We start from the raw sequence: 25,982 nt of genomic DNA on the forward strand, positions 1-25,982 counted from the left end.
CACAAATGTTGAATCAGGATATGTATTAAGTATAGAGTCCTGGAAGTCAAATAAGGGTAACAAATTAGAAGAAATATCTAAAGTTTTAACTAGGAAATAGGCTCAAAATCTTAACATGGACATCAGTGATCAGGAAATCAAACTAAAAGAATAGAAGATGGCCAGTGCACCAGAAAGAAGACCCAACAGGAGCAGGAAACAAAGAAACGAGAGCTTCCAGGACAGAAACAGAGGGCCAGTCTTGTCTGTAAACTATTACATATACTCTGGCTTAGTGAGAGGTCCAGACCAGATCGGTGACTTCACATATTTCAATGAGGCTGTTCATGTGTGGTGATATGGGTCACCTTATGACCTGCATCATTACAGCAGAACCTGGTTGTTAGAGTCATGTACCTTAGCTTATTAAAGTCAGTTTTATTCAACCATAAAAGGTAATTAATAGAACTAGAGATGAGCCATGGCTAAGGCTATAAGAAACTTAGAATGTTCCCAACTCCAGGCTTCTTGCAACCTAGCAGGCACCTATCTGAGAGACAGGGAACTGAGAATACTAAAAATGATATGCTTTCTAAATTTCCCCAAGACTATTTCCTGGTAGTCTTGGCTTAAAATGTATGTTTTATATTTAGGGATCTATACTGTATAAGTTTAAGGAGTTAAGTGCTCCACCTCTTAAGACTAGAGAAAGTGCTGAAGTATTTGTCTTTTGAATTAGGGAAATAGAGATACAGATAAGTTTAATAATTCAACATAGGTAATAATCATGAGTATGCATCTTAGTTAATCAAGGTTGATCACTGGAAGCTGAAATCAAAATGTAAAAATTTTAAACTAGCAAAAAAAAATTTATCTTAAGAAAAGCTGAGATTGAAAACAAAAAGAAACAGAGAAAGTAAAATAAAAAGTAAGTTATGCAGGTATATTTGCAATTAAAGTAAATATAAACTATTCAGAGAAGCTACAGATTAGGTTTTTAAAGATAAGACCCAACAATGTTATCTGCAATAGACACATAAATCAAGACTTTATGTTGTAAATAAAAGTATGGAAAAAGAAAAACCTGGAAAATACATAAAGCAAAACATAGCTGGAACTGTAACTTTAGCATCTAAATCTATACAGAGAGCTCCATCCAACACACCAAGAACACATAGACTTAATGAGCATGCATGGAACATTTGCAAAAACAAATCATATATTCATTCAACAAATATTTATTGAAAGCCTATTATATATAATCACTATTCGAAACCCACCAACAGCTCTCCATTTCACTCAGAGCAAAAGCTAAAATCCTTGCAGTGGTTCACAAAGTTCTGCAAAATATAACCTTCAGTACTGTACTGATTTCTATTACTTTTCCTTTTCCAGTAATACTGGCCACCTTCTGCTATTCCTCAAACATGCCAAATACTCTCCCACTTTATGGCACATACTCTCTAGCTGATCCTTTTGTCTCTAATGGTCTTTCTCCAGATATCTGCATTGCTGAGGAGTCCAGCTTCAGGTTAAAAACATCTGGCATCTCAGCTCTAGTTCAGATGAGCTCTTGACAATTGCTCTCTCTCACATTACCTTCAAGTTTCTTCAAAATGAGACTTCAGTGAGTCCTATCTTTGACCTATCTCTTGCTTATTAGGACTCTTAACACTACTTAGCCTATCTTATTTCCTTTCCCATTAGACTTGTCACCTTTAAACACACTATATATTTACTAATTGATTATGATATTATTAATGTTTCCTCACACCTCTGTTGGAATGTAAACAATATGAGGACAGGGACTTGTGGTTTTAACAGATGTATCACAAGGCACATAAAGAGTACACAGTAACTACTTGTTGAAAGATTGAATGAACAGGCACACTTGAAAAAAGGTAGAATTTCTAAAAATGAAATAATTATTCAAATTAAAAAACTCAGCTGAAATTTTAAATAGCAGTTTAGACAAAGTAAAAGTGGATATTTCTGAAGATACACACACACACACACACACACACACACAATTTATCCTGAATATAGCAAAGAAAGTTACACTAAAGATGGAAAATATGAAAAAGATACTGAGACATTAAAGACAGAATATGAAGGTCAAAAGTATGTCTGATTAAAGGCCCAAGAGGAAATGAAGAATGGAGGAGAGGCAATATTTAAAGAGACAAGAATTGCAAACTTTACAGAAAGTATAAAATGCATTAATCCACAGATCTAGAAGAGTAAAGCATCTCAAGCAGGATATATAAAAGGAATTCACATTTAGACAAATAGTACGAGTAAAGAACATCAAAGAAGAAAATCCATGAAGGTAGCTAAGATGAAAGAACACATCCAAAGAGAAGACAGAATCACAGAATTTTCAACAAAAACAGAAGCCAGAAAATAGAGGATAAAATCTACAACATGTTGAGAAAAAATAGAACTGTCAAGAAAAATTATTGTAAGTTAGATAATGATAAGAACTTTTATGGATAAACACAAATTGATGGTATTTACCTCCAAAATAAGCTCTAAGGAAAATTCTAAAGGATATACTTCAAGAAGAATGACTCCAGCAGGATGGTTTAAAAGTAAGAAGGAATACTGCATAAAAACAGCAAATGCTTCTCTTATAATCCTAACATATTAATAATAAAATTTCTTTAAAAGTAAAATATTCTATCAGCCTCAGACAGTCTTTCAGAAAGCTCTTATCCAGAGGTCTAATAGCTAAAGATAGAGTAAAACCAAGATTTCATTCCTAAATCAGTATGATCTTAAAATTACTGCTTTAACTTACTCTGTTAACAGGATTCCTAATAGCTTCCTGGAACATTTCCTTCTCTCTGCTGCACGTGTATCTTATCTAGTCTTCTACTGCTGTATTTAACCCTGTTTGGTTAATAACTGTTAAAACGCCTATCTCCCGTATCAAGCAATGTATTCCTAGACAGCAAGGCTCAGTTTTTAATAATATCTAGAACCTCGTACAAATAAATGCTCGTTAGATGTTCCTGGAACTGAAATAAAATGAAGTTGGGGTGGGAGAGTTAAAGTATTACATAGTGATGTCAGGAACCTAACTTCAAGGAAAATGAAAATCCAAAGAGGTATGTTTTTGAAATTCATCTACATACCTGCTCCAAATCAAGAGAGAGCCATTTATCATTTCCTTCTTCAGCCACTGATACATGATACTTGCTTTTGTTTTCAATCATATAAAAGGGGGTAAATGTCACAATTCTGGTAATGTTGAAACTGCTGAGGTCTATAGTGACACCAACCTAAGGAAAGCAGATTAACATTTCAAAAAAGTGCTACATTGTTTTAACACCCTTATAAAAATTACATAGTCCATAGACACTGTTTAAACAAAAGTCTATTGATAAGCATGGCATGAACTCACTTGATATTCCATTTGCAGGCCTTTACATTTAACAGCTCCATGACTACCAACAGTATCAATTGAAAACTGATCTGACAATTCACTATCAGTTACCATAAGCTGAACCTAGGGAAAAGATTTCAAGTATATTAAAATTTAGTTACATTTAAAAATTCCTACCTAAATAGATAAAATTTTTCTAATTCATAAATATTATATTCTTATGCATTAAACCTTTCCCAAAACGAAATTCTAATCTTTTAAACCTCAAATATTTACAGAATGTTATTTCTGCCTGTTTCATAATATTTTATTCTTCAAAGCTCTAAAAACTAAAAGGGAATGATAAATAAAGAAGACTGAAAGTTAAAAAAATCCTTACATACCTTATTATTATTAAAAAAGTTCTTTGGCTGAAAAGAAAAGAGAACTGGCTTTTTATAATTAGGTGGATGCTTTCGATGAATTCCATCTGCTTTATACTGTAACATTCGACCAGTTTTATTGACCATCCAATAAGGACTATGAAATGCCACAACTGTCTGGCCAGTATTGTAAGTCATATGGATAGCAATATCTAAATCAGTCTTTTCTATTTCTGTATCACAGGTAAAATTGATGAAACTAATATCTTGTTGATTAGGTTTTATATGATATTCACTTTTCCAATCATGATTAAGATAATCAAGTAATTTTAAATGTAGCCTGGCTTTATCCAACTGTACAGTACAAATCTGGGCTGTACATCCTTCATTTAGAGTAAAAACTGTATGTTCAATCCCCTGTAATAAAAAAAAGAGTAAATTTTTAAATGTTTCAGAATGTGCCAAAAAAGTCTATTTAATGATTCCAAATGCTTTACATATTGTTTTTTAAATACCTCTTTCAGAACAAGTTAGAAGACTTATATTCAAGCTCTAATCTGCTGTGTAAAAGTTGTAAATTTTTTGAAATTTGCTGCCATATTTATAAAATGGTCAAAGAACTATTGTGAGGACAAAATAATGCGAAACTTGCTGAAACTAATGAACATTATAAAACACTACAATGAGTAAAACATAAAAAACTTTATATCTTAATTGATTTTAGTTTTGAAAAACCACAAAATCATAAACAAAATTTGAGAAAACTGATGGTAATCCAAAATAAGGAATCCCTACTACTCCCTTTCTTGATTTTTAACAGTCCCTCTTCACCCATTTCTAATCATTGTTTATACTGCATCTTATGTATGTCTCAAAACTGTTTCTCTCCACCCACACTTTCATTATAAAGTGTGACCTCTCACTTTAAGAGTATCCTAACTCCTCTTGTCCCTTACAATCCTCTTTTTTTCATACCATAGCTGAACTGTCTTTCTAAAAATATATCATATCCTTTGGAACCTAGTGAAAAGAATGTGAATCCTAAAAGCATCAAATGAAAAGTTCTATGAGAATGGAACGTAGATAGTACAGTACATCTGGATATCTCACCAGTTTTTCCAGGATCTCTAACCTGGTTCCTTCCTGTTGTTATAACATAGGAATTTCTTCATCTTAAGACTTTAAATTATTTAAAGCAAAAATAATGTAAGTTATTGATAGTTGACATATTAATTAATATTCCACAAACAGAATAGTAGTGGTTGGTGGTGGTGCTAGAGGTAAATAAATGGCAATCATGTCAGACACTACGCTAAGAAGTCCTTTTACATACATAATCTAATTTGATTTTCCCATATTCCAGTAATGCAGGTTTAGTTATTATCCCTATTTTATAGTCTAGGAGTATAAATGATTTAGAAATATAATATAACTTGCCTAAAGACATACAGCAGCTAGCAGTAATAGAGTTAGATTCAATATCAAATCTATCTGACAGCAAAGCACAAATCCTTGACTACTGTATCGGCCAACCATACGGAGGAACAGACATTCGTAAACCATAGATATATTAACTTCCCCCCAACCAAAAATGAGTGTAAACATATAGTAAATCCAAATAATTAATATTTAATACACTAAAATAAAATTAGTAATATACTACAATGAAAAACTCGTTTCTTATATTTGATAAGCATGGCAAATGGAATATACATGTAAAATCTTAAAGAGAGATTCCTGTTAGATTAACAGGAAGGAATCACATGTAATCTGTTAAAATAAAGAGTATTTAAAAGAAGAAAAGCATCTTTATAGGGCATAGAATCACTTTAGAGAACTAGCAAGAGAATAATATAGCAACTTTTTTCCATTTAACTATTTGGCTATTATTTTAATATTATTATTATTATATAATTAGTACTATATAATAACATGTGCTATTATATAATTCTAATATTATTTTAATACTCATTCTCATATTTGTTTCAAAGTTAGTATCCATCTTTTAAATATATATGAAATATGCAAGCATGAAAAAGATTTAAAAATATATACTATTCTAAATCTGAAACAGTATGTTCATCTCAAGTGCTACCTTATAGTGATGTGATTATACACAATTATTATTTATTTTCTAAATTTTTTAATAGAAATATGTATTACTTTCATAAAAAATTTTTAAAATGGCATATCACATTTGTGCATACAATTATACTCCACTTATTAGCCAGATTTCTAAGATAAGTCAGCAGAAAAAAAACATATATATATATATACATGATTGAAACATTTCTTTTCCATCTAAAGAATATCTGTACCACCTATACTTTTTATTAGAATTTTAAAACATTGTTTTATTGTTCATAATTTAAAATAAATAAAGCTACAAAATTAAAAGGCATTAAAAAATTTTCAGAATACCTCTATATAATAAGCAATTTTATAAGGAAGAAGATTTCGGAGTAGGATAGGTGGCCACAAATGCATTATGTATGGTAAGTCCCAACTGTCTTCTGAATACACTGACAGAGATGTCAAATTATCTTTTTCAGGAACAACATTAATGATAAATGGTTTCTTGGAAGGGTTTATAGATCTACATGTTTTCTTTAGAAAAGTGCCATCATTTTTTATAATTTCTTCGAAGTCAATTCCTTCACACATTTCATAGTCCTCATCTTCTGGCTTTAGAGAAAGTAGTGATCTGTATAAAAGATTAAACAATACACTTTAAAAGATATCAAATTACATGATTATAGATTTGGAACAATGAAATTACCCCCCTTTATACTACTGTAATACATTTTTATACTTCTACATTTTTCTTAGAGATAGGTAAGATAGAAAAATGTTTTCATCTTAACTTTTTGGAAATTAATAAAGTTATTTGGCTTTTAAGAAGAAAATATTTTTCTTAAAAACTTACTGTCTTAAAAGTAAGTTAACAAGATAGTAACTGGTTCCCTACAGAAAATTCATAATCATATAGGTCATACATACAAAGCAAACAAACACATACAACTATCTGTGACTTAAATATTTAACTTAAAGATGTTGGCTTTCCTGGATACGCTGTCCTAATAGGAGGTACATATCACACAAATGAATGCATGAACTTAAAAAAATTCTATAGAAAAAAATTAATCATTAGCTTTACAAGGTTAATCAAATGAAAGCTTTCAATACTTAACTACTAAAACACTGAACATAGTTGCAGAAATGGTTGAAAGAAGATAGTGACAAAATTATTAGGAGTTACATATAATTCTTATATTTAAATATCTCATTCTCTGTTCACATTTCAACTGTAGTTTCTTAAACTGAAGCTATGTCCAACTATAAATATTTTTATACTTGTAAAACCAATCACATATGATTGCAACAATATTGATACTATTGATACTCGCTCCAGCCCTGATTATTTTCCTAAACTCTAGTCGGGAAATTTTAATTATTTACTACATATTTATGTAATCATGTCTGACGGTGCCTAAATTTGCTATACTGAACTCTGAACCCTCCTTACCCACTTCTCTGTGTCCTTTTTCAGGAACTTCCAGCTACCGACACTCTGAACTATGAAATATTAGATGCTTTATTCTCCTCTGACACAGATATATTATTTGTCAAGTCAGTTATCAGATTTAACCTACTCTGCTTCTATACTTTCTCTGTAATTTTCATTATTTTCCATTCTTATTATAAAAACTTAATTTTCTCCAAATTTAAACTAATGTAATACACTCAAAACATTTGTTGCATCTTTTACTAATAAGAAGGTAAAACTGGAAATGAACAAGTAAGTCATTTACATTCTTAGAGAGATCCCAATCATGTGGGAAATATAATGCTGAAAGTAACCTAGTGTGCTGTGATTCATACAAAAAAACACATGTACACAGTAGATTGAGGACATTAGAGTGTGGTAAACTCTTTCTAGACTGGATGTAGTGTTTTGCAGAGGTGACAATTTTCTCCAAAAGCTTCATTCTGAAGAGAAGACCTGTACTAGAGAAAAAGGCAAGATTAAAGAAAGTTTAAGAAATGAACAAGGAGAAAACATGAGAGAAAGAAGATCAATGGTGAGAGTTCTGGAAGAAAAGAACTGATGGGGTGAATGGTCTTGTAACAAAAGAACACCAAATGTCTTGAGGGAGGAAGAAAGAAACAGCTGATTTTTAAGATGGAGATCAAATTTATATAATGGGGGCAAAAAAGTGAGAGAACAACTACCTCAACATGAACCTAAACAAGCATTCAAATTTCATCTTCCAACATACACCACAATCGAGCCACAACTATTTGCAGACATATATAAATGCTGTGTTCCCTTGCCTCCTTATCTTTGTTCATGAAATTCTTTCAACTAAAGATTGCCCTTACCTGCTAAGCTACACATTATATTTTACCTGTAATTCTTATACCTCTCCAATGAATCAACTGTTAATCCCTTCTTTGGTTTCCGTAGTTTCCTGCAACTATAACTCTTTCTGTAACTCTCCATAACCCACTGTCTTCTTCCATATTTACATAATATTATCTCCCAAGGAGAACAGTCCATCTTGTTATACTTCAGTAGTGCCTATATACAACAAAGCACTTGATAAATATTTATTAAATGAGTTAAAGAGCCATTTTATTTAAAATTTTTTAGGGAAAGATAGCCATTTGCTAGTTCAAGGTATCACAACTTAAATTTAAGTATACCAACATCTAAGCATTGGATTAAAACTAGTCACTGAAAATTCTAAATAAGACTGATTAACTTCCATTTAACAAATTAAAATTTAGCCTTGAACAAAATGGTGTGAAGATACTCTAATGGCTTAAGTTTTCTCTCTTATGAACAGTCACAAAATACATAGTAATAATTTATTATAAAATTAACAAGCAGAATGGCATTAACTTTTATTATCTAAGAACAAAATGGATTTAAAGTTCTTCACAGAAATTTTTAAACATATCTTACAAGGAAGGTCCAAGATGGCAGAGTATAAAATGCCTGAGCTTACCTCCTCCCATGTACACAATGTATTTATACTTACATACAGAGCCATTTCTCCTGAGGTAGAACAGAAGGCTAAATGAACACCTTTTGCACAAGCGATAGAAAGCCCACACAAAAAATGATAGGAGAGAGGGAGGTACTGTAATGGCAGAATAGATCTCATCTCAATACTATGACCTGCAATAGGGAGGGATATTACTGAGGGACCTGTGGGTAGATTCTCCTGCCCTAGGGTACACACACACACACACACACACACACACACACACACACAAAAGTGGTTTAAAGGGCAACTAGAGTGGGAGTGAAGGAAGCTAATTTTTAGAGCAAAAGCATTCACCAAATGGTGGGGCAACTGCCAGAACTCTCAGGGCTGGAGGTGGTAGGGAGTCCTGTTGTTCACACTCCCCCCCACACGTTGACAGTGCTGATGAAAGCAAGGTCCGGAGGCACAGAACAGTTCCTGGTGCACTTTGACGTGGCCAACCTGCTCCCACCAACACACAAAAGAATCTACCAAAGATCCATCAATGCCACCAAGGGAACACCATGCAACATTTACCTAAAATCCCCTTTGGCATGCCCCCGGCCAACAGGCACTCACAATCTACCTAGGGGATGTTCCCACATATGGCCACTCCTTCAAGACTAGGAGAGGTAGTCCCTTCACCTAATTCATAGAAATGAACACAGAAAATCAAACAAAATGAGTAGACTGAAGAATATGCTCCAAACAAAAGAACAAGACAAAACTTCAAAAAGGAACTAAATGAAATGGATTAAACAATCTACCCAATAAGAGCTTCAAAGTAATGCTTATAAAGGTGCTCAACAGACTTGGGAGAAGAGTGAATGAACTCACAGAGGACTTCAACAAAGAGAAAGAAAATATATATATGAAAAAGAGAACCAATCAGACATGAATAATACAATAAATGAAATGAAAAATAAGCTAGATGTAATCAATACAGATTAGAGGATGCAGAAAAAACAGAGCAGCAATCTAGAAGACAGAATACTAGAAAGCACTCAAACTGACTAGCAGGAAGAAAAGAGAATGAAAAGAAATGAGGGAAGGTTAAGGACCATTTGGAAAAACATCAAACATACTAACATTGGCATTATAGGAGTCCAAAAAGAAAAAGGAAAAAGGAATGGAAAAACTTATCTGAAGAAACAATAACAGAAGACTTCCCTAACCTGGGCAAGGCAAAAATGTGCAGATTGAGGAATGACAGAGAGACCCAAACTAGATGAACCCAAGGAAACTGACACCAAAACACACAATAGTTAAAATGTTAAAGATCAAAGATAAAGGGAGAATCTTAAAAGTAGCAAAAGCAACAAGTCACAGGCAAGGCTATCAGCTGATTATTCAGCAAAAACTCCACAGGCCAGAATGGAGTGAGTGGCATGATATATCCAAAGTGCTGAAAGAGAAAAACCTGTAACCAAGAATTCGCTACCTGGCAAGATTACCATTCTGAAATGAAGGAGAGAGACAGTTTCACAGATAAACATAAAGGACTTCACCAGTGCTAAATCAGCCCTAAACATTAAAAGGGACTTCTTTCAGAGAAAAAGGTCCTAACTTCAAGCAAGAAACTTATGCAGGGGAAAAAACTATACTGGTAAAAGCAAACTTATAGTAAAGGTAATATCAATCACTTTCAGTTAGCATGACAATTAAAAGAAAAATGTTGCTAATCATGTGTAAAAGTTAAGGCAATCACTAAATTAAAAGGAGTAAAATAAGACATCATATTCTAAAACATGGAGGAGATGGAGTGAAAAATATAGTGCTGTTAGAATGTATATGAACTTAAGTGACCATCAACTTAACACAGACTGCTATATATATGAGAGGTCATATATGAAACTCATGGTAACTACAAACAAAAAATGTATGATACCCAAAAAATAAAGAGAAAGGAGTATCAGCATAACATAATAGATCGTTATTACACAGACAGCAAGAAGAAAGGATCAGAGGGGAACTACAAAAACAGACAGAAAACATTTAACAAAATGGCAATAAGTACACACCTGTTAATATTCTAAATGTAAAAGGACTAGATGTTCCAATCAAAAGACACAGGGTGATTAAATGGATAAAAAACAAGGCCCATGTATATGCTTGCCTATAAGAGACTCATTTCAGACCTAAATACACACAAACAGAAAGTGAAGGGTTGGAAAAAAATTTCATGCAAATGGAAATGAAAAAAAAAAAACTGTCGTAGCAATGTTAAATCAAGAAATAGAAAATCTGAACAAATTGCTAGTAACAGGAAAATGTATAGGTAATTAGAAAATGAATAGGTAATGAGACTAAAGGGCAAATATTGTAAGAGACAAATAAGGGCATTACATATTAAGAAAGGGTTCAATCCAGCAAGAAGATATAATAATTGTAAACATCTGCACTCAAACATGAGCATCTAAATATATCAAGCAAATATTAACAGACATAAAGCAGAAATTGCATATAATAAATAGCAGGGCACTTTTAACACTCCACTTACATCAGTGGATAGATCATGCAGAGTACCAACAAGGAAACAGTGGCTTTCAACAACATATTAGACCAGATGGAATTAACATATATACAGAGTATTCCTTCCAAAAGCAGCATAGTAACACATTTTTTTTCAAGGGCACATGGAACATTCTCCAGGATAGATCATGTTAGGCCACAACAGAACTCTTAATAAATTTAAAAAGATGTTATCATATTTAGCATCTTTTCTGACTACAATTATGAGTGAACATCAGTTACAGGAAAAAACAAAAACACAAAGAGGTGGAGGCTAAATAGCATGCTACTAAACAACCAAAGTGTAAATGAAGAAATAAAAGAGTAAATAAAAAAATACTTGGAGACTAATGAAAACAGAAACACAATGTCTCAAATCTTTGGGAAGCAGCAAAAGTAATTCTCAGAGGGAAGTTTACAGCAATACAGGCCTATCTCAAGAAAGAAGAAACACTCAAACAACCTAACTTTACACTTAAAGGAACTAGAAAAAGAAGAACAAACTTAGCCCAAATTAATAGAAGGAAGGAATAATAAAAACAGGGGAATAAATGAAATAGAGACTAAAAAAGCAATACTAAGATCAATCAAATACCTGGTCCTTTGAAAAGATAAAGTTGACAAACTTAAGCTAGACTTACCAAGAAAAAAAGAGGGCTCAAATAAATAAAATCAGAAATTAAAGAGAAGTGACAACTGACGCCATGGCAATACAAATGATTATAAGAGATTCCTATGAAAAATTATATGCTAACAAATTGGACAACCTAGAATAGATAAACTCCTAGAAACATGCAATCTCCCAAGACTGAATGAAGAAGAAATTGAATAGGTAAGGAAAAAACTCCCAGCAAGCAAATGTTGAAGAAAGATGGATTCACAGGTGAATTCTACCAAATAATGAAAGAAGAGTTAATACCTATCCTTCTAAAACTACTCAGAAACACTGAAGAGGGAAAACTTCCAAATTCATCCTTTAAGGCCAGCATCACTCTAATACCAAAAGATAAAAAGACTATAAAAAGAAGAAAACTACACACTAATTTCCCTGATTAACACAGATGTAAGAATATTCATTAAAATATTAGCATACAGAATTCAAAAATACATTAAAACATTCACCATAACCGAGTGGGATTTGTTCCAGGGAAGCAAGGATGGTTGAATATCCACAAATCATTCCACGTGACACACTACTTTAACCAAAGGAAGGATGAAAGCCATATACTTAACAGATGCAGAAAAAGCATTTGACAAAATTCAGCATCTGTTCACGATAAGAACTCTCAACAATGTGAGTATAGAGAGAATCTACCTCAGCATAATGAAAGCCATATATGACAAACCCACAGCTAATATACTCAATGGTGAAAATCTGAAGCTTTTCTGGTAAGATCAGGAACAATATAGTCAAGCCTACTCATCACTTTTATTCAACATAGTAGTAGAAGTCCTACCCAAAACGATTAGGCAAAAAGACAAAGAAATAAAAGGCATCCAAATTAGTAAGGAAGAATTTAAATTGTTACTATTTGCAGTTGACATGATATTATACAGGGAAAACCCTCATTTTCCACCAAAAGACTATTAGAATTAAATGAATTCAATAGGTCATGATACAAAATCAATATAAAGAAAACTGTACTTCAATATACTAATAAACTATCATAAAGAGAAATAAAAAAAAACAATCCCACTTACAAGTTCAACAAAAAGAATAAAATACCTAGGAATAAATTTAACCAAGGAGGACAAAGACCTGTACACTGAAAATTGTAAGACATTGATGAAATAAACTAAAGAACAAATAAATGGAAAGGTATTCCACACTCATGAATAGGAAGAATTAATATTGTTAAAATGTCCATACTACCTAAAGCAGTTTACCGATTCAATGCAATCCCTATGGAAATACCAACGGCATTTTTCACAGAATTAGAGCAAATATTTTGTTCCATAAAAATAACCAAAGCAAATTTGAGAAGGAAAAACGAAGCTGGGGGTATCACAGTCTCTGATTTCAAACTATACTAGAAAGCTATAGTCATCAAAAGCAGTATGTTACTGTCACAAAAAGAAATACAGTGATCAATGGAACAAAACTGAGAGTCCAGAAAAAACCCACGTTTATATAGCCAGTTAATATATGATAAAGGAGGCAAAAGGCAGTCTCTTCCATAAATAGTGTGGGAAAAATGGGCAGCTACATGCAAAAGAATGACACTGGACCACTGTCTTATACCAATAAATGTGAATTTGTTAAAGACCTAAACATAAGACCTGAAACCATAAAACTAAAGTAAAACTTCAGTAAACTCTTCAACACTGGCATTCGTAAGGAAGAGATAAAAGAGCAAAAATAAGTAAGTTGGACTCTATCAAACTAGAAAGCTTCTGCACAGCAAAGGTATCATCAACAAAATGAAAAAGGAATATATTTGCAAATTATATATCTGAAAAAAGGCTAACATCCAAAATACATAAAGAACTTATGCAGCTCAACACCAGAAAAACAATTTGATTAAAAAATGGCAAACAACCTGACTACTTATTTTTCCAAAGAAACATACAGATGACCAACAGACACATCAGATGCTCAATGTCACTAATCATCAGAAAAATGCAAATCAAAACCCCAGTAAGTTATCACCTCACACCAGTGAGAATGGCTAGTAAAAAAAGGTAAGAAACAACAAGCACTGGTGATGATGTGGAGAAAAGGGAACCCCTTGTTCAGTGTTGGTAGGAATGTTTAAATTGGTGCAACAGGTATGGAAGGAAGTATGGGAGTCCTCAAAAATTAAAAAATACAATTACCATATGATTCAGCAATTCCTCTTCAAGGTATTTAAAATGAAAGTACTAACTGGAAAAAATAAATGTACTCCTGTTTATTGCAGCATTATCTACAATAGCCATGATATGGAAGGAATCTAAGTGTCCATCAATAGATGAGTGGATAAAGAAGATGTGGTATGTATATATATACAATGGACTATTTATTGAGCCATATAAAAGAGTGAAATCTTGCCATTTGAGACAACATAGATGGACTCAGAGGATATGATGCTAAGTGAAATACACCAGATGGAGAAAGACAAATACCATATGTTTTCAGCTGTATGTGGAATCTAAAATGTAAAACAAACAAAACAGAAATAGACTCATAAACCTGAAGAACAAACTGGTGTTTGCCACAAGGGAGGTGGGAGGTTAGATGAACAACACAGATTATGAGCGTAAAGAGAATAGAAACTTCCAATTATAAAATAAAAAGTCACAAGGATGAAAAGTACAGCATAGGGAATAGTTATTTTTTTGTTAATAATTTTGTTAATACCTTTGTATGGTGACAGTTGGTAACTACAGTTGTATGAGCATTTTGTAACAATTTGTTGAATCACTATATTGTATATCTGAAACCAATATAATATAGTACCAACAATATAATTCTTTCTCTCAGTAAGTTTGAACTAAGTAATAAAACATTCACTAGAGTGAGCTGGGTCTACTACCTGAAAATATATGCCTAAAACTGCTAGATTGTTTTCTAAACATTGGGGTCAGAACATATACAGGCAGGGAGTATTTGAGCTCTACATATAGTTTTGCCTATATTCTTCTGTACTCGAGGTCTAAGTGTCCATGTCTAGTGTGGGCTCTGAAACGACACTTAGAAAAACTATGATGCTTATTCTGAGGAAAATTTTAATCTGCCCTAGAGTTCAATCTAACAGAGATTATTTCCAATTCCAGATTAAATACCCTGAACAACAATTGCTTTTTAGGATAATTACATTAATCCTATAGTTATAAGACTAACCTGTCATTCATATTTTGTTATAATTTTAATAACCCTTTCTTAATACATATAAGATTTTATCTCATATAAACTAATTACTTTAAATAAGATTGACATAATATTTATCTCCATTTGCAATTCTATCATTGAGCAAATAATAAATATGTAGATAAAATGATTAAATACTTTACGGTTTCTAAAGGAATTTCAAAAAATTCAATTGTACTTTGAAAAGTAAAAATCACTAAATAATAGCATATGCAAATCCAGAAGCCACCAATCATGCTCAGTATGACATTTAAAAAAATTATCATGGCTATATTGCAAGCATGTAATTATTATCTTTACTAGTAAAAGCATAAATAATTTACATGGCATGTACTAAATACACTAAATGATGCTTCTAACAAGAAAACCTACTATGTGCCCTATAACTTGATGAGCCATTAACAGTATAGATTTGATCAAAGCTTGATAATTTAAAGATAGATATCCCTACCAAATAAGAAACTAAAATTTCTAGAAGAAACCTTAGAGCAAATAAAAAATAAAGAAAAAAAAATCACCGGTAAGATGCTAATGGTATGTTGAATTCATTTCCAGGTGAAGCCATTCCCAATAAAGTGTCCCCTTCATAAACAGAAAGTGGGATTGAAAAATGATTTCTTATCTGAGAAAGAAAAACAAATAATATTTAGTATCATTCCTAAGAACATTTACAAAAATTCTATCTAAATATCCATAAAAAGGAACTACCAGGCAATATTTACCTTGCTCATAGAAATTAGAAAAGAAACAAACATGCATTTATACTAAAAAATAAAAGGAAAGTTTCTACAGTTGTATAGAAAAGGAATCTCAAAATGAAACTTTAAAAATCCTAGAAGGAAATAAGATGTTATCTTCTTGACCTAGGAAAACTTATTGGAAAAAATACTACATTAGAATTTTAAATGTCTTATGACAAAATGAAAACTAGCCACAGGCTTGGAAACGTCTTACCTTTTTACCTCACTGTTTTATGATACTTATTAGGTGAGATACTCTCCATATATTCTCTCATATCTCATCATTGAGAGAGTATACACAGATTATGTCATCCAATGAGTAGCATATAACAGTGATGTAAAAGTTAACATTATTTTGATTAAAATATATTATCAGAGAAACCTCCACACATTTATATTTACCTTCAGGATAAATAAAAACAAAGTGGTTAGTAAACCACTTTCTTGTATAATCTTTCTATACTTATTAAATCTATTTTTTAAAAATCATACCAAAATATAAAACATGCTGAGAATTAACAAATGATAAATAGATCATCTTTACACCATATTTTATTTCTAGATAAACTGCTCTATTTGAAACAATAGAAATACATTTCGATATCTATAAGTAGTATCTATAAAAAATTAATGTTAAACTGTTTAGTGAAATTTACAAAATGAGAACAGTGCAATAGTCATCTTTAAAACCATTAATTATAAATCAAAAACAAAAGAGAAAGAATTCTATATTCAACCATGATGGAATAGGGACCAGGTATGCCTTCCCAACTTAAACAACTAAAACACAGGAGAGAAAAATACACATTAAACAATGGTTTTCAGATATTGGGCAACACGTTATACAGAAAAAAAAGAACGAAAGAAAGAAAGCAGTCCAAACAAGATAAGTTATTGCTTATTGCTGCTTGTATATTGCTCCAGCTTGCTGCTGGAGAGTTTCTAGACTACTGCGTGGGGAAGGAGAAGTCAACCAGTCCAGTCTGCCTGAGTTGAGATTGATATGAGAATTTGGGAGGCCAATGTGGCTTAAACTCACAGCACATTGTTATTAGAGAGGAGAAAGCTACATGTAGAGGCAACAGTTGGAAAACGGAAATCTGAGACTTTAGAGAGTTCCCTATTCACAAAACTTCAGTTGAATACTGACTGGCACAGGCACATAAGTAAAACTAGCTACAGTTCAGTAAAGATCCACCCAAAAGGGACAAGAAGAAAAATCTCTGGTACTGACACACAGTTCCTTTTTCACATCAGCCAAAAATGGTAATACTGTATTTAGTACAAAGGGTATTGGTTACAATGCCTTACCAGTGGGGCAATATTAGCTCTAAAGAGTTAGTATCACATAAAAAATTTAAAAATTAGTACTGAAAAAAATCATTTTCCAACTTTCATTGTGTTGGAGAATAAGTTTCAAGAATATATAACGGAATACAAATAGATATAAATACCCAATAAGATAAAATTCACAATTTTAGGCATCTAATAATTATTTGACACACAAAAAGAATCAAAACATGACCCATAATGAGAATTTTTTTTTAGAAACTCAAACAAATCAGAAATGATACACATGGTAGGATTAGTATTCTACCATGACATGGATATTAAAACATGTAACAAGGATATGAAAACATCCAAAAGATATGAGAAAGGTTAAGTATATTTTAAAAGACATGGAGAAAAATAAATAAAAATGCAAACTTCTAGAGATAAAAATATATTGGATGGGATTAAAAAGCAGATTAGACACTAAAAAATAATAGTGAACATAAAGACATAACAATAGAAAATATAAAAATAGAAATAGAGAGTGAAAAAGCTGAAAGAAAAAATGTACAGAGAGTTAGTGAGCTGGGGGGCAAGTTTACACTCCTATGTACCTAATTTATGGTCCATGAAGAAGAGAAGAAAGGGGGAAGACAAGAAAATATTTTGAAGAAATAATGGCAAAAAGTTGATGAAAACTGTAAATCCAGATTCAAGAAGCTTAATAAACCCAAATACAAGAAACATGAAGTACACTAAGATTCATCACAGCCAAATTGCTTAAATCGAGTGATAAAAGTAAAAGCATATAAAGAAAAAACTGACACATTTCCTTAAAGAGCAAAGGTAAGAGTAATAGCAGATTCTAGTCAGAAACAATGTAATCCAGTCAACAGTGGAACATCTTAGAAGTATGGAAAACATAACCTGCCAATCTAGATTTTTATACCCAATGAAAATAAACTATGAGTGAAATAAAAACAGAAATAATTCACGGACAAGTTTCATGAAAAACAGCAAATTATTAGAAAAGCTCACTCAAGAAGTAACTGGTAACCTGAATAGCCCTTATCTCTTAAATAAAGTGAAACTGTAATGAAAAACCTTCACATAAGAAAAACATTACAAGAAAATTACAGACCAAAATCCCTCATGAACACAAAAGCAAAATTCTAAACATGGTTTTACCAAATCAATGCAACAATACATTAAAAGGTTAATAATACTTAATGACCAAATGATATTTTTCTCAGGAATGCAAATTTAACACTTAAAAACCTATCAGTCATTACTCAATGTAACAATTAAAAATCAATGTAATTCATAGTAACAAATTTCTTTAACAAGATCTTGTCATTAAACAGAAAATCATCTGAAGAAAGTTCATAATCCATTTCTGATAAAAACTCTCAGCAAAGAAGGACTAGAAGGATCATTTTCAACCTGAGAAAGGATATCTATAAAAACTACAACTAGAAACATACTTAATGGTGAGAGCTGAATACTTTCTCCCTAAGATTGAGAACAAGGCAAAAACATCTGCTTTCAAAATTCCTATTCATGTGGTATTGTGATTTCTAGCCAGTGCAACAGGTAAGAAAAAAATAAAATAAAATAATATACACCCAGACTGGAAAAGAAGTAAAAATGTCTTTATCTGTAGATATCATAACTATGTATAAGAAAATGACTAGAACTAATAAGTGTGTCTAGTAAGGCTGTGTAATACAGGTTGATATAAGAACCAACTGTATTTCTACTAGCAATAAAAAATTAGAAATCTAAAAAATGCCAATTTATCTAAATATTTGAATAAAAAGTTGAAAACCTGAGTCTAAAATTTAAATGGAAATGACTTAGAATAGCCAAAACAACTTTGAACATGAACAAAGTGGGACAATTTGTAGTATCTGATATTAAGACTCAGGATAAATTATTAATCAAGATAGTGTGGTACTGGGATAAAGTAGATAAGCAGGTCAATGAAAGAGAATAGAGAGTTCAGAAATAAACCCCCACAGATATAGTTAATTTACTTTTTGGCAAAAGTGTCAAGGCAATTTGATGGAAAAAGGATAATATTGTTGGAACTGAACAGCCGTATGGAAAAAATGAACCTCAACCCTTACCTCATGTCATATATAAAGATTCACTCCAAATGATATTTGGTGTATCCACATAACAGATTACTACTCAACAATAACATGTACAGGTATATAACATTAAACATGAAAGTTGATACATATAAAATTATGCCAATTGAAATAAGCTAGATTACATTTTGTACTCCATTCCATTTATATTAAATTCTATATATTGTGTAACTAATGTACAGTAAAGAAAATATCAGTACATACCCTAGGATGGGGAAGTAGGAAGAGAGAAAACTATTTGGGGTGATAAATATGTTCATTACCTTGATTGATAATGGTTTTATGGATGTATTTTTGTGTCAAAACTCATCAACTTTAAATAAATGCAGTTTACTATACATCAATTTTATCTCATAAAGCTGAAAATACTGTCTCCCACCATGTCCTCTAATTAAAATGAAAGGATACATACTACAAAGCCTTAAAATGAAACTGTGATGAGTGTTTTTTTTTAATATAATATTTCTAAAAGGTTTTACAAAACAGTCCTTTAAAAATGACAAGAATATATTCAAAATCCTACCACTGTTTATACTGAAACAGTACAATTACTGGGAATGATTCTGCTTTTTTGATATTAGCTCTATTTTTATTACAGTTTGTATTCTTTTGGTAGTAATTTGCTTAATTTTTTTTCTTAGCACACAAATATGAAAAATATGATCCCACAAAAAAATGGATCATTTCATACCTGCACTGGGGAGCGAACTGTTATCTTCTTATTTCCTTCCACTGCATCAATTTGACAAACAACAGATCTTTCAACACCAGACTCTCTGTGTCTTACAGTGTATAGTCGTCGTCCCACTTTTGTTAAAGGAATTTTATCAGTAGTAGAGTGATTAGCAGGGGCTAAATTGAATATACATGTTTGAAAGTTTTTGTTACAAATCATCATTTATTAATTTTAAGTAGATGTTAAACACCAGAAACATCTGATGATTTCTTAAAATTATGAATAACAGTCACTGAAGTCTTTGGATATAAGACTATACAAAGGGATATTTCTTTGTAGAGATAAAATCTATACAAAGGGATATTTTAAGACATCAAATGCATTTTCACAGCATTCATCTAAAACCTTTAAGGCATTTTGCCAAGAAAAAAATTTTAATGAAAAAATATCTCATTCAATAGCTCAACCTAAGACAAAAATATAAACCTTTTAAAAGTAACAGAGATAATATTATAAAATATAAGAACACTGATCCCTGGCTTCCTGTCTTAATAACCAGAACCATATATTCTTAGGCAGTCACTGGCAATTACCAAAGTAGCTGCAATTTTTCAGTTTTTAATTTTTCCAACAACCTGTGAATTTTTGTGATATCTAGGACCTGATCATACAAAATTTTTATACACATTTACCTTATACATACATACATACATATATATATAATGGAGGGGTGAATTATTTATTTATATAACTCTCCCCTCCCCACCCAATTCTATAGAAATGTTATTTCAAAAACAAATAGAGCTAAAATTGATGAGAACAATTCACTGACAATGCTGGGACAATACTTGAAACACAGACATTGTAACACATCATTTCCTGACTAAGAGAAAGCACTCGCTATCAGTTTTAGTAAACTACCTCCATGTCTAATTAATCTTTCAAATGCTCTCACCCATAACTATTTAAATGTCAGAGTATCAGAAAGTAGTGTGGGAAAGTTTACTGATAAACTTTACAATGAGTAGATACTATGTTAATTTAAGAATTTATTTACATTCACCTTAATGAAAATGAAAAGCTGGGAAGTAGAAAGGATAAAGGAAAAAGCTTCCACCTAAATAGGCAGAACATAAAAACCATTTACAAACCCAACAACCATTATAATGTGCCATTTTCTTGAATTCAAACCTTATTTTTAATTCATTCAACTGTAAAACTGGTAGAATACTACTGAATTACACCAAATGTGGTTAAAACAAGCACCAGTAGGTACAATTTGTAAAAGCTAAAGACAAGATCTAATATTTTTCTCCCTAAAACAGAAAGCAATAAATTATGATGCTCTAAATAAAGCATTATATAAGGAAAGTGAGAATTTGGAATATAAAAATACAGTTATCACAGCTCAGCAAAGAGATAAACAAAATTCCCAACCTATTAGGAAGGAGACAAAAAGCCTGTAAGATATCATAAATGAGTAAAATAGGATGTAAAATGTAACTTAAAAGAAACTAAAGTTCAAGGAAGGTGATTTATCACTTACTAAGAAGTATGAAGAAGTGTTTGCTGCTTAGGCTGGTCATTGCATTGAAATGATCATTGTCTTTAGTTAGGACATAATCCATACTGAAACTCTCTTCATTTTTCAAGACATATGACTTTGCCAGTGGAATGCTGAGTACGCTGAAAGCATCACTTGGTGAAACAGAGATGGTAAGTCCAAGAGAATTTAAAATCATAAACGGTGCTAGATCCCTTACGATGACAGCTGAAGATCCAGTGGCGGCTTCTGTAAATGCCTAGTAAGAGTTATCATAAATAAAATAAAATGAAATGTGGAAACCTACATGACAAGCATAACACTAAAGGACATAAGACAACTAAGTAAATAAAAAACATATTCATTAAAAGAAAAGGGTAACTCAGACTAACACACCAACATTTAAAGTTTCAAATTTACTTTTCTTACCTTAACTAAATTATTTAACATGACAAGGCCACATTTGGATAATGTAATGTTTAGTTGGTCTTTTGAATGGAAACTGATGACAGTTTTATATTCTGGAACTTTGTAATTTTCATCTTCAGTATCTGACTCAACAATGGCCTTTTTTGCTTTCTTTTTCATCTAAAATGACATATGAATTACAGAAATATATGGGAAATTTATTCCTAGGAGAACAACTCGTTTTGTAAAGGAAAAACAAACTTTAGACAAATCCTGAAAGCTCTAGCAAAAGCAATAGATTTTATCAGTTCTACTCCCTTACTGGGATTACTTGGGTATCAGCCAACTAAGGTCACATAGAAAAGGGGCAGTATTAGAGGAAAATTCTTCTCATCCTCAAAAATATTAAAATGGCAGGCATAATTGAGAAGGAAAAAAAATCTCTAAAATCACCAAATGTGTATGGCATTTGAATGAAAATTAAAAGCACATACTTCACAGCATATGGAAATACAGAGCTAGAGAAGTCATTTAGTCTGTTGGTTATGCTGTAAAGAACAGAAACCTAGGAACCCATGCCACTAGAATTTAGGACTTATGAAAATGAATACCATTTATCTCTTTTTAGGATTCACAGATCCACTACCCATGTATATTCTGACCTCAAAACCACCCAAGAAGCTCCTTTATCCTCATCCTTTACCTGAAATATATGGAAAATTGAATGTAGTGATCTAATACAAAAAGCTGGACATGCAAGCTGAGTCACCATTGTTGTTACTTTAACTGGCTTTAACCAAAGAAAATTTGTCTACCAGTTGACTGAGAATCATTATTAAGAGGAGATATGTTAATAATTCTGCAGTCTCCTGCTTTGAAGCACAATTTCATCCATCTAAAGGTCCTGATTCTTATGACTACATAAATTCACAATATATTTCAAACAAATAATAATACACTTTCATATATATATATATACACATATATATATACACACACACACCCTTAAGACAAAGGAAACTGGGATAGAAAACTTACAAGAAGATAATAGTGGCATTTTAACATGGCGGTTATGAGGGGGGCCGACAGCTAGCACTGCATCCCACCAGTTCCACTTTGAAGTTATTATGTTAGGGAAGTCCTTTAACCTCTCTGGTCTCAGTCCCCTAACACATTAAAATGAGGTTAAAAACTACCTTCTTTAGAGCGTTGTTTTAAGGGTTAAAGCAAAAGTACATTACTTAGAACAGTGTCTAGTACATAATGCTACAAAATTACTTATATTAGAAGCACAAAGTATAATATAAAACAAGCACTGGCCTTGAGTTTGAAAATGACAGAGGTCAAACAGAGAAGCATGTGGCAGGGCTCACAATGAGAAAACCTGAATTCTTGTGATTAAAATTAAAGTGTTTTGTGCAGTATAGACATCTTTAATTTTTTTCAGACTTCAAGTATACCTTGATTCCAAGATTCCATGGTCTGAAATCCTCACTCTGATCAATTTCTAAGGGTTCAAGCAAAGGCTCCCATACACCAAACATTTCATTGTAATAATGTACCTATAGGGAGAATTTTTAAGTTATTAAGTAAGGCATTCTTTTTCTAAAGTGGTCTTCAATCCTGTTTCCCACTACTATTCCTTTTGGCTATGTTATTTCTTCTATATGAAATCTATTCTATGTGCCATTCATTGGTCTTCTACACACACTAGCTCAGCACTTTCCTCACCTGGCTAACTTCATAGCCTAATTTTCACAATTATACCCAGGTAAGACTCTCTTTTAAGCATCTTTCCTTGACTTCTAGGCTGGCATAAATATCAAAAACTGTATTCATTTATCATGTATACTGACATTTTTTAACATGTTTGTCTACCTCTACTGACTTTTCAAAAGCCTTTGAAGGTAAGGAGCATATGATTCAATGAATTAATTTTTTTGAATCATCTGAACTTCTTGGATTGCTTAGATCAAATCCTTTGCAAAGTATACAGAATTCTAGTCAGAATTTAAAAAACTGAAATCTAGTTAGTCAGTTCTGCCTCTATTAGTATATAACTCTACCAACATAAATAATATAGGAGCTTTATAATTTTCCTATTTATTGATATGAGGTAGAACATCAGATTGATTTCCACTAGATACAAACTCAGTAATTTAAACAAAAATATCTCTGGGCATAATTCTATATAGATAAATTGTGAAGCAAAATACATGTTGGCTCAAAGCAAATATCTCCCTTATAATTAAAGGAGTCACAAAAATCTGAAAGCTCTTAGTGGATTCTCACTAGCATATAAAAATTCTGAATTACATAAAAATATAAGGCATATTCTTCTATTTACTCTTTTGAAGACTCATAAATCATCTATTATTCTTTTTTAAAAAATGTATTGAATTTAAATCTTAAAAATAAGAATTTTGAATCTAATCATTAACTATATATCACCTTTAAGTTGAAAAAATCAATTGAAATACAAACTTAATGTGGATATACTCTAAAAGTAATTTATACATTAAAAAAACTCTATCAAGGGTATAAATTTGTAAACCTTCTTCCAAAAGTTTTTAAAGTCAATATTATATATGTTTAATCTAAACATTTAAACAAGATTCCCCAAAAAGTTAATGTATAGCAATATTTGTTATAAAACTGGGAAAATACTACATATGCTTACCTCTAGCTTAAGCTGACAATGGAGGTTTATTAGGGAACTCCAGTTTTTGCCTTCCCCTGAAAAATGTGATTTTGCCAAGAGCATAGGTACTGTTCTATGACCAATTCCAGCCTCAAGAACTATAAAAATCGAATCAATGTTCATTTTCATTATTTCTCCTTTGGGTACCAATTCAGGTGTGGGAGTTTTGTTTTCAACATTTGGTTCTTCAAGAAACCACATTTTTAAATTCTTTGTATCCTTCTTTTCCCATAAATGTGCTATGGAAGAAGCAGTTTCTTGTGGAATGGTTTCCTTAGTTGTGTAAAGTGCTGAAGTTATGATTATCACAGTATTTATGATAACTGGTGAAACCTAGTGGGAAAAAATTTAATTAATAAAAAAAATCTACACATACCACTTTCAAAAATATATACTCAAAAAACATTAAATATATTTGGGAAGGATCATGAAATATTAATATTAAACTAATATTACTACCATGAAATAGATATAATTTACTGCCTACAAAGTTTTTTATTATTATAACTAATTTCAATAGTTAAAATATCTACATCAATCTTGTAAACAGATACTAAACTGATAAAGTGTAATTTAATTATATATATGAATGTTAGATGTTAACTACAAAAGCAGTCAAATGCCAATGATAAAATATGTAACATTCATTATAAAATGTATATTAAACATCATTTTGTGTCATCAGTTAAAAGACTTGCTATAATAATTGCCTACTGCTAGGTTTCATTAATTTTTAAAAAGTTCACAGAAGATCTGAATGACAGACTACATTTTAACTTACCTTTAGTGTAAGGGATTTTACTGATATATCAATCACTTGTGGTTCTGTACCTATCTGAGTGGCTTGATAGAACAAGTCACAAGGCTGTAAAACCTATGAGAGAAAAATCAATACTATCAAGTTAACATTGATCTTAAAATATTTTTATTTAAAGACTTTCTAATTAATAGCTAACTATGATAAACAAGTTAGTCAAGATAACTTCAAAAAACAAGTGACTGAATAATGCACTTATTCTCTATACTTATTCTTTAAAATAAATGGAAAGTATAAATAATAATAGCAATAATATTAACATAACATAATAAGTAGAAGATTTCTTTAACATGCCTATGTGGAAAACCTATAATATATGTATTAGGTATTTTATGTATTAACATAAAATTTTATCATGGTATTTTTCCCATGATAAAATTGAAATTAATTAGATAGGAAAAGCTACAAAAGATGAAAGGAAAAAATTATACATTTGACTAAGTAATTCTTAATATAAATTAACTTGAGTTTTCTCTAACTGGTAACCAGAATTCTGCCCTCTGCCACCCAGTGACTCATATCCCTCTCAAATGCAAAATTTATTCATTT

General features: G+C 31.5%; 1 protein-coding gene across 5 annotated transcripts in view; it reads right to left on the reverse strand.

Moving 5' to 3' along the window:
* The window catches only part of VPS13A (vacuolar protein sorting 13 homolog A), a 236,372-nt gene that overhangs the window by 62,153 nt on the left and 148,237 nt on the right, over positions 1 to 25,982 (reverse strand). For all 5 annotated transcript variants that reach the window (XM_036893494.2, XM_057498558.1, XM_036893497.2 and 2 more), the window contains 11 exons: positions 25,398 to 25,490; positions 24,596 to 24,949; positions 23,376 to 23,477; positions 21,937 to 22,095; positions 21,511 to 21,766; positions 19,980 to 20,140; positions 15,642 to 15,745; positions 6,151 to 6,433; positions 3,751 to 4,146; positions 3,386 to 3,490; positions 3,117 to 3,263 (listed from right to left, as the gene is read on the reverse strand). In XM_036893494.2, the coding sequence (XP_036749389.2) occupies positions 3,117 to 3,263; positions 3,386 to 3,490; positions 3,751 to 4,146; positions 6,151 to 6,433; positions 15,642 to 15,745; positions 19,980 to 20,140; positions 21,511 to 21,766; positions 21,937 to 22,095; positions 23,376 to 23,477; positions 24,596 to 24,949; positions 25,398 to 25,490 (2,160 nt within the window). The remainder of the gene's footprint in view (positions 1 to 3,116; positions 3,264 to 3,385; positions 3,491 to 3,750; positions 4,147 to 6,150; positions 6,434 to 15,641; positions 15,746 to 19,979; positions 20,141 to 21,510; positions 21,767 to 21,936; positions 22,096 to 23,375; positions 23,478 to 24,595; positions 24,950 to 25,397; positions 25,491 to 25,982) is intronic.

This window comes from Manis pentadactyla, chromosome 3 (assembly GCF_030020395.1).
Source record: "Manis pentadactyla isolate mManPen7 chromosome 3, mManPen7.hap1, whole genome shotgun sequence".
Lineage (NCBI taxonomy): Eukaryota > Metazoa > Chordata > Mammalia > Pholidota > Manidae > Manis > Manis pentadactyla.